The sequence below is a fragment of the Alnus glutinosa genome, chromosome 12, assembly GCF_958979055.1.
Source record: "Alnus glutinosa chromosome 12, dhAlnGlut1.1, whole genome shotgun sequence".
In the NCBI taxonomy this organism is placed as follows: domain Eukaryota; kingdom Viridiplantae; phylum Streptophyta; class Magnoliopsida; order Fagales; family Betulaceae; genus Alnus; species Alnus glutinosa.
The window spans coordinates 25,855,285-25,865,906 of record NC_084897.1 but is presented as its reverse complement, the minus strand read 5'-3'; the positions used below and the strand labels follow the sequence as shown (position 1 = coordinate 25,865,906).

At 37.0% G+C, this 10,622-nt stretch overlaps 1 protein-coding gene across 1 annotated transcript; it reads right to left on the bottom strand.

Moving 5' to 3' along the window:
- Positions 1-7,595: 7,595 nt before the first annotated feature.
- Positions 7,596-9,642, bottom strand: LOC133852097 (pathogenesis-related thaumatin-like protein 3.5). Its single transcript, XM_062288771.1, has 3 exons — positions 9,494-9,642; positions 8,701-9,394; positions 7,596-8,374 (listed from the first exon to the last, which is right to left on the bottom strand). The coding sequence occupies exons 1-3, from the start codon at positions 9,552-9,554 to the stop codon at positions 8,245-8,247; spliced, it is 885 nt and encodes a 294-aa protein (XP_062144755.1). The 5' UTR covers positions 9,555-9,642; the 3' UTR covers positions 7,596-8,244.
- Positions 9,643-10,622: the final 980 nt, after the last annotated feature.

The window sequence follows — 10,622 nt, the reverse complement described above, 5'->3', positions numbered from 1 at the left end:
ATCATTGAACTTGTGATTGATCACCATTTGAATTTTGATCAAATTTTGATTTTAAAAATCACATCATTATTGGAGGGACACAAGATGAACTTCTAACATTATACTTGTTTTGAGTACTAATCTTATGCGTTTTTTAATTAATACAAATAAATGTATTTGATCATTTAATTTATATTCTAAAATGTTATAATTAATGTCCCATCTTACCTAGAAAAAAAGTTTAAAGCTAATAAGATATCTTGGCATGTAGCCTCATGTGCGCGCTGTCAGATTCCTTATCCTTTTTGACTTTTTTGGCGAGCCTGTATGTTTAATGGGAATTGAAGAAGTCTCCAAGAGACAGTCCAATCGGTTGGGGACTACGCCTCATGAATCGAAGGTCACTAGTTTGAATCTCTCATCTCCTTCTTGTGTGAACATGTAAAAAAAAAAATTGGAAATTGAAGAAAAGAACCATATTTCAGTTTGTTTTGATGGATATTTCACCATTTACTTTCAAATTACATAATGGCCACGATATCTCCTGTCATTTTAACATTAAGATTGTTGGGAAAATAATTCACCCGACCCACTCAAATAGCCCATTACGTAGAAGATAATTGCACAAGCTCAATACATGGAGAATAACTCCAACTACCTAAAAAATAACCGCACTATTGATCAGACAACGTACTCCAGCTCATCCTGCCATACTCAGGCACCTCTCACGTTAAAAATGACCACTCTCTCCAAAATTAGGGAGGACGGTCAAATACTTTTTATCTCTCTAAACTTTTCTCAGTCAGTTAATTTGTCAAACAATGTACTGACTTAAACATGTTTACCATTTTATTTGTTTTGGAGGTAGCCTGTAAGCCAATTCAAGTGCATGTCGGAAAAAAATTAATTGCTTCAACAGAGATGGTTTCTTTTCTGGGCTGAAGAAAGGAAAGAAATTAAGGAAGGAGTTCACAAAGTAAGGCATTGATATGGATTGCGATAGATTTTTTGGATATTCGTAATGTGAAAATTGAAGACTGCAGATAGAAAAGATTGAATATCTTAAAGAAGAAAGCGTTTGGAATTTTGCAAAAAATGTTTAATCCTAAAGCTAAAACTGGCTTGTTTCCGAAGGCATATATACAACAACAAAAAGTGGAGTCTAGAATCAAGAAATGATTTTGGAGCGTATGTATGCCCATATACGGATGGCCTGCCTACCGAAGGGCCTTGAAGCCTACTTACCAAAGAATATCAAGACCATTGGATCGGAGTGGGCTGGTGAGAAACTCGCCGGCCTAGCCCAATAACCAACTCGGTTCCTAGACTCGAGTACACTCATGCTATAATGGGTCGACACTCAACACTTGACCCTCATTTCTTGCCACGTCATATATGTAAAAGTTTAATGGGTCTTACTCACTCTTAAAAGACGCCTTGAAAGGGGTGAGGACACCATAACTTATAAAGTTTCCAAGTCATGTACCTCTAGGCAATGTGGAATACTTTAACACGACATCTCATGTGTGGCAACTTTGGCCAAACACGTATTCAACATCGGGAGGAAAATGCATATCATCGTCTAAGGAACTTGTTCTGATACCATGTAAAAGTTTAATGAGTTTTACTCACTTTCAAAAGAAACATTGAAAGAAGAGTGAACACCATGACTTATAAAGTTTCCAAGTCATTTATCTCTTGGCAATGTGAGATGCTTTAACAACATAACCGCTCGCTTGCCCCCAACCAAATGGCAAATGGATCCTCTCCATTTCAAATAAAATGGAGATGATCCGTTTTCAACCAAATGACCTACCACGTCACATAATCGCCTTGCCACGACCAAATGACCTCCTCCGATACACTTGGAGAGTTGGAGAAATATGCGAATTCCAGGCGGGAATAATGCATCCATATAATATGATGGGGTTTACTCTTCGGATTTGGTTTAGGTGCTGTGCAAGTACTATAATTTTTTCAATTGTTCAGACTTAAGTTTATTCTCGATCTTTCTCTTTCTTATTGAAAACTTAGAATTAAATTTAGACAGTTAAAAAAAAAACTATAGCACCCAATTAAGCCAAGTCTCTCCTCATTAAGTACATACCACTTTTCCCAGACTTTCGATTTCCTTTTATACTCATATTGACTTGGGTGTACGTTAAAGTGCCATCGATCCCCAGAGACCGAATGTTTTCTGTTGATCTCTTCCTTATTTTACAGGTGATTCATCACCAGGCCGACATTGCTTCAACAGTGAGTGTTCCAATTTCCTTTCTAATTTTTCGTCAACTTCGCAAATCTACGAGGTGGCCGGAAAAAGACAACTAGACAAGTAGAAAGAGAGTCAACAAAACCCACATGGGCTGATGTCTGAATAGCGTAACATCATGCAAATGTCTCAAATCATTGCAGAACCTTTACACATGCAAAGGCATAAAAAGTACTTAACACACTTCCATGTGCAACTTCTATCCCACTTAATTCCATCTTCGTTTTTCTCACTCGATCCTTACACGTACGTTTGAGTCTCCTTTTAACTTTCCAAGTGGGACATCTTTTCCTGGGATTATGAGCGACATGCAACCCCATCTTATAAATAATAATCTTTCTAATTACATATATGGAAGTAAATTTGGATTTGAATCCTTAAAATCTTATAAATGGAAATGCGCGCACCTTGCTTAATTAACCTTTCCCTGCCTCGATCAATTTAGTTTTTCTTTTTAAAAGAATGTTTGGAGTATTACAACTTTTATTATACTAATTCCTTCCTTGCAAACTCACGTGACAATTCACGTTTTATGAAAATAAGTGTCACGTAGTACTGTCATGTGCCTATCTATATTTTAACGGTTAGCGTGATAAGTGACATGTAGATTACCACATCAGTTTATAAACATGGTAAATTTCATCTAAACTGTGATCAACCGTCCGTTTATATTTTGGTTGTTAATGTGATTATAAGTGTCATGTGAACTGTCAGTACTTCAGCTTGTATCTATCCTATATAGTTATATAGTAAACTCCGCCCCAAGAAGTCATTGAATGATGCCATGGTTATGAGTGTGACAGGACTACATAGTGAAGATTCGTCATGACCAATTTGAATGACTCGACAATCAACATTAAGCACGTACGTAGCAAGCATATGTAAGGTCCAACCCAACCAACTTGCTCGAAAAATATAAGGTCTACTTGTATGTTTTACACTACTGTTTGTCTTCTTTACCCAAAATTACATGTTTCTTCTAAAGGCATTCAAGGCGATTTCGAAACATTATCTTGGATCAATTTATATTAAATTGTTCGTTTAAACTGACAGTAGTCTTCAAGATTAATGCATGTTCATTGTTCACTCAATTAATTGGACCGTTGAAATTGAAACACGTGTTACAATTCTAACGGGCCCAATTCAAACTAGAGCCGAATGGAAGCCAAATCTGTTTATTGATATATATTCGATAACTTCATAAAGCTAGCTTATCAACAAATTCCCATTAAATTTGTTATGACATATTTAATTGATAAGAAGACTACAGAAACGTACTAGCTTCCATGCATCAATATCTAGAGGCAGGCTGGCCAGTTGATGCCCTAAATGCCGTGTAAAGTGGCCGTATGGATAAGATTTTTTTAGCTTTTTCTTTTTGGTTAGCATCATCGATCGATTCATCGATCTCCAATAGATTATTTTTCTATCTGCCTTTGATCATCCTTTTCTTAAAGATTTGCGTCACCCCCACCACTTGAGCGATTTTGATATATAGTAAAAACATTCTTTCTGAAAAGGCTGTGGAATCCCCACACTTTGATTCTCAATCTTGTCGTGGGGTTAACTTGTATTTGAAGGCAAAAGGGTTTGTAACAGTAAGGTCGATCGGCAATGGCATAATCAAAGAGAACAAGTGTGTATGGGGAAGAATCCAGAGGAATTTATTATGGTATAAAAAGGCATTAACAGAAACAATATGTAAATTATATAAGGAGGTCAAAAAAAGGAAAGCAAACATGCATGGAGGGGACAAAAGTGAAATGGCATCGATCGGTGCATGGCTTTTGTTTTGCCTTATCAGGATATGGTTTGTTGATCGAAAGTGCCTTTTAATTAATTAAGTGCTGCTCTTTTTTTCTTTTTCTTTTTTCTTTTTGAGATATATATATATATATCCCTAGATTATCGTAACAAAATTGTCTAATTCTTCATTTTCAAACACAAAAGATTTGGATGCATGACATCAATGCTTTGATTAACATGAAGCAGATCGACTAATAATGAGGAAATTGCATGCAAACGTTTGCACGTACATATTGTTTGTCGAGAAATGATATTTGTATATTTTATAAGTTTTAAATCTACCATTAAATTTGTGGGACTTAAATATGAGTTCCATAATTAATTCAATGGTAAATTTAAAAAATAGATGTACAAATATCATGTCTCTTGTTTGTCAATCTATTTTGATTTGGCTTGGGTCAACTTTCAGTTGAAAATTAAACTCGTTGAGATTAGTACACATGTCCCTTGTGTCCTAATATGAAACATGTGTCCCATTTCCAACACGTCCAATTCCAACTAAAATTGGGTTTAAGATGGCCGGTGTTGACAATTAAGGAACCGGTGATCTTAAAAATAATTTGTTTACCATAACTTGAAGCTAAATCCAATATTAATAAAAAGAGAAATTTTATTTAATAGACTGTTATACGACTGTGATGACGTGGTAGTAATTAAAATAAACCCTTAATTTTTTTCTTTTTACAAACCCATATTGAACTAGAGACTAATTTTTATTAGTACATCATTTCAATTATATGACAGTCGTATATCGGTTCAATAAATATCATTTATAATCCTATATTCTTTTCTTTTTAAAGAATTTGTATAGTAGTAAAAAAGTTGTAGTATCGATATCAGCTATCTCGATTTTTAACTTCAGACACATATGGGTCAGACTCACAGCTTTGCTTGCTGAGGTGTACTTTTACTCCAATAAGGTTATCATGAGTTGGAAATGCACTATGAACAAAGCATCAAGATAAGCTCGTTGACATGAGTAAGGTATCTGGTAAAGTCACTTTGGCCTATTTTCCATGCAGTTTCCACCCAAGAAAATGGCATATTTACTAAGAATGAATTCAGCCAGCAGTCACAAGATGATCAACAAAATTTTCTTCCAAATTTATTTGTGGTAACTAGATCTCTTATATATATTTTTAAGATGATGAATAATTTATGTCAAAAAGCCCTTAATTCTTTACCAAACTTGTGGGACAGAAGGTGTGGAGTTTCTAAGCCCACTAATTTGCAATCAAACAAGCCCATAAAATATAATTTGCTTTAAGAAAGTTGGCAACCTTAAGGAGAGACATTTCCTCTTTAACTGAGTTTGACGATTTTTTTTCAATTCGGTCTATAAATTTGTCATTCCTGAACAAAAGAACGTGATTTTTTTAATATATTTATTAAAAAAAACATGTAGTTCTTATATGTCTAAAGAATACATAATAGTTTTACTAACTGATCGAGTTGGAGGTTCTGTTTAAAAAACACATGACATTGATAGTACTTTTACAAACTGGGTTAGAAGAAGTACAATCTAATTTGAAAGAAATTTCTGTCCTCATCATAATTGATGAGCTTATCCGTTATTAGCCGTTGTATTTTTCAACCTTTTTACTTGCTTGCTTTCAAATGAAAAAAAGAAAAAGGCATTGTTTTATGACAAAACTTAGCAAGGAAAAGGAAATTAAAGTTAACATAACAACTCCCTTTTAATGCACTGAATTCAACATTAGCATATATCGCCATCAGGAAAATGACAGATTTTTCCCTTTTTTGATTGAACAAGATATGTGATACATTGACACATGAGATATAGTACTCCTTTTTTTGTGAATAGTATTGTAAGGGCACTAAAGTTTTCATTACAAATATTTTTATAAATTGATGCGCCAAGTTATAATTGATGAAATAATTAAGCAAAAAAATTGATTCGTTAATTTAATTAATCAATGGCTGACTTGTCAACCATACACTTATAAATATTGTACTAATTATAGACAGTCGCATCAGCTTGTATGAAAATTATAGTTAAAAATACAACACACTTTCTTTCTTTCTTTTTTCTTTTTTTTGGTGTGAAAAGGTGGGGAGGATTTTGGAGAGTGATTAAGGGATACAATTTTGTAGGTTTGATTTGAGTTAAGTTCTAGTTGGAACTAAAGTCGTTGGCCGGGATTGGAAACACGTGTTTCATAACAGGACACAAGAGAGACATGCGTCCTAATCCCGACGAGTCTAAATTAAACTCAAGTAGAATCCCAATTTGGTTGGTTATAATTAATGACTCCCTTTCATGCGTACGTCCACGGCGATTCACTCAACGTTGTTATGCTGGATGGTCCTGCCTTTGCCTCAGCATGATCATGTTTATCCACCAAGTTGATGTGAATGGAAGTGCTCACTTACTGCCAACAATTTTAGCGGTGAAAACGTGGGTAGGACTACTCAGTAGGAGTATGCATGGTAGAGCTGCACTGATTGTAACTTGTAAGTATAGTCATTGTCATCGTCCACTATATATGATAGACGATTGCTACTCACAAAATGGAGAATCTACGTTATTTGAAGGAAACATGTTGATGAGTTGAAATCCAATATAGGCCAATCCTTCTTGGTCTTACATCCATTATCTTTTTAAATTAAAGGGATTGGAATACTAGTTTCTCACAAAATTAAAATAGTTGAGATAACACAAAATGTCCTATAAGAGTTCACTTATTTGGAACACATGGACTCTATAGGCTTCCTTTCTTGAGCTGCCCAAATTTCAACAAAGTGAAAAATAGAAGAAGTTTAAATTGCGGAGGTAAAGTGGAATCGAGAAACCTTTTCATCCCCATAAAAATGTCGAAAGAGCAATGCTAAGTACTCGGTTTTTGTCTTCTATTATTATAATGGAGTTATTCAAACAAGTAGAACTTTCTTTGTACATATTATATTCTACCGTCCTAGCTAGAGCCGAATGTATACACCCAATGAGAGTTGTTTGAGGTGCAATTCTTGTAGGACTTGGAAAAGAATCCGATATTCCGATGCGATCCACGCCAATCCTTTTAGTTTTCACATTACACTTTTGTGGAATGCCTACCAATAAAAGCTCATGAGGATACTCTATCTACACTACTGTACGTTAGCCATGGCTCAGAGTCCTTCAATGCCCATTAATTTCCTGTCATCTGGGGGCCTTTCATGCATGCACTTCATAATTTAGAAAAAGAAACGGACTTTTTGCTCCAATCTACACACACATATATATAAAATCGACATTTATTCTTAAAATATATATGTGATTTTCGTATGAATTTTTAATAAATTGATTGGAAAGAAATATCAATTTAATAGATAAACGAAACAAATGCACTAAGCCTACCAAAGCCTACCATGGCAAGCGAGCTAAAAAGGAGACACGGTCTTTACTAAAGCCTACCAAAAAAGAGAGGCAAAACCCACGCCGTCCTTTATAAATAAACCTGCAACTGATCGACCTCAACCAAAGGCAAAAGCAAAATGAAAGGAATAAAAAAAAATTAGGGGGAGAGAGAGAGAGAGAGATGTTAACTTATTTTGGCATTATAAGTAAGCAAAGTTTAAAAATAATACATCTTGGTCAAAAGGAACATCACAATCGATCCAATGTTAAATCCTCAAACTTTAAATCCTGGCCAGTCGAGTTTAACAAATAACAAAACTTCCCAACTCTAGTGCTAACTCATGCTTTCTTGCTTTCCAAATCAAAGATCCCGACGAGGATGCTGATGCATTCATTGATGTTTATGTTTGTATTCCTTTGGCTGAATGACAAACCCCCATCACCATCTTGCACCCGAAAGTTCTTCCTCAAGTTGGGAAAGAGAATCAAACAAAATTTCAGGCCAGTAATGAAGCCGTCCAGTTTTTAACCCCAAAGCAACTTTTGCCGGCAGGCCACCAGCAACTTGCCTCGATCTCTGCCAAAACTTGCGAATCCCACCATGCCCCCACCAGATAATCTGACCCCCAAAAGTTTGACAAAGTCGCGGGGGCTTGGATATCATGCAGGCTTAGATCGGAATCTCTTACGATTTCAGTATTCTATTAAAACGCCTCACCGAAACAGGATTGTAAATTCACTTGTCAAGTAATGATACTCTTCACATCTATTCATCGTACATGTACAAATCTCACAGCATTTCCAAGCTGCTCCAAAGAATTGGACCCCATCAGTGCTTTGGGAGAGTCAAGATAGCTGCCGCAACCGCCATAACAGCGCCAATGAGATTTGCGGATGTGTCACGAGTGCCCGCTGAGGGATCGGCTGACAAAGGGATTTGCCCATTCGTTGACTTCACGCTGCACACATCCACCGTCACCAGAAACAAATCGTGTAAGATCGAATTTGTGCATAAAAATGTGTGACAGATTGATCATATTATTTTTTTTATCGTTATTGCTTGCGCATGTTCATCATTTACGTGCCGCAATGACTAGCTTGGACGGTGCCTGTTAACTTTTATATATATCACTTCTTCAAAATGAAAAATGTCCACTTTTCAAATGAAAACGTGCCAACCATCTCCGGCCCCTATGAGACGGTCTAAATAAATTTTGGTTTTTTATAATTATTTATTATGTTGCTTATTTGTATGCAATAAAAGTGTTTAAGCAAATATAAATACCTGCTGGCTGGCTGTGGGCAGAAAGTGACGACGTAATCCGCGGATGCACAGGTAAAGGTACTGGTGCCGTCATCGTAGGCGTAGCTGTAAGCGAGTGGGCACGCACTCTTAAAGAACTCCGAGTACGAGCTTGGCTTGCACGTAGCCGGAGACGCGTAGGCCCCACTGCAACAGTACTGCGGGTCCCCGAACGCCTCGCACGCGCTTTTACAGGCCACGCTCTCATTACCCGCGCTCATAACCTTAAGCTCCGTAGGACACGCACCGTTCATGTCCACCACGCAACCCGTCGTGTTACACATCCCTCCGGTTCCACCCTGCGGCACAACCGTCATAGGGAGGTTATAACCGTCCACGAGGCTGACGTCATAGAAGTCGAGCCCATTAGCGCCGTTTAGAGTGAACTCGGCTAGCGTGGCCGGCGGCGCTGCTCCGCGACCGGCGCATTCTATGGTGGACGAGCCGCAGTCGCCTGTGACGCACGAGAACCCGCCGGTGGAGTCCTGGGCGCAAAGGGTTCGACCCCATAAGCGGCCTGACCAGGAGGTCGGCACGGCGAGCATGTTGGACTCGCCGGGTTGGAGGGTGAAGCCGGTGGTTGGGAGCTCGGCGGTCCCGGCGCCAGATAGAATGCCTGGCCATACTGTGTAGCCGCACTTGTTTACGATTGTAAATGTCGACGCTGAATAGACTCCTGCCAGAAATGTCAAACAGTTACAAATAAATTAGAATTAGTAATATTAATCATCCAAACATTGTTTAGGATACGCTATCTCTGTTTCATCATACATACCTGACAGGATATGGAGGAGAGAAATAGAGACGAGTGTGATGAAAACTACGAGAGAGGCCATTTGGGAGCAAAAACTGGGAGAGTTTAGAAGCTGGTATTTTGTGGGAAAGATGGCAGGTATTGGAGAAGATGGGTTTGAAGTGTATTTATAGAGTAATATAGATAGTGTATCTGTGTATGTGAGGGCCATGTGCAGGTGTGTGGGTTATGGCCCATGGGGCCAGAAATTTCAGTTCATGGCCACGTTGCCACGTGCATGCGTGCAGCCAAAGGGGTTGTTCTTAGTGAAGCTTACTTACTGACAAGGTAAAGATGCACAGGCGGCGCAGATTAATATTCTCTATAATTGTTTATTTAAATTTTAAAGAATTTAAATAGGTGATTGCGAGAGACCACTTATAAAACTCACTGATTAAATAAAAATTGAACTATACAACCACTTATCTGGTCAAGTAAATCCTATAAATGATCTCTCACGATTATTTATTTAAATTTTCATAAATTCGAATAAATAATTATAATAGGTCTTCCTTCCTAACCGCATATAGGCCAAGCTATAAACACTCATTATAAAAACATAAGCTGACTATGAGATTCCCTAATCTCTGGATTTTGCAACTCTGAGAGTAGTGACAACATCTTGGAGTACGCGTTTCAGGTGTTATATATATATATATATAATAAAGCATCTCACGTTGATTGTTAATTAGGATAAAATGGTCTCCTATTTTCTTATATTAAGAATTAACTCGTTTTTACTCCCTAACATATATGATAGCAGTGATCGATCTTGATCACAAGATTCAAGGACACTCATCAGGGCAAGTCAAAGTGTATAGGAAAATACTGTACATGTTGTGAGTGAGTGTTGAGAAAAAATATACAAAGCAAGTAATCAATATACGTAAATGGACTAGAAGTAATTCATTAACTTTTACTTATAAGCATGTCCACACATATATATATTAATGTTCCAGATGAACTTTGTGGGCAATTCTCTTCCAAACATATATACTTGACTCTATACCGTGCAGTTAGAGATGACAATTTGTGTTAGGTGTTGGGTTTAAATCATGTTGAAGTTGGGTATAAGACTATATATGTCAATTTTAATTCAATATATTTAATT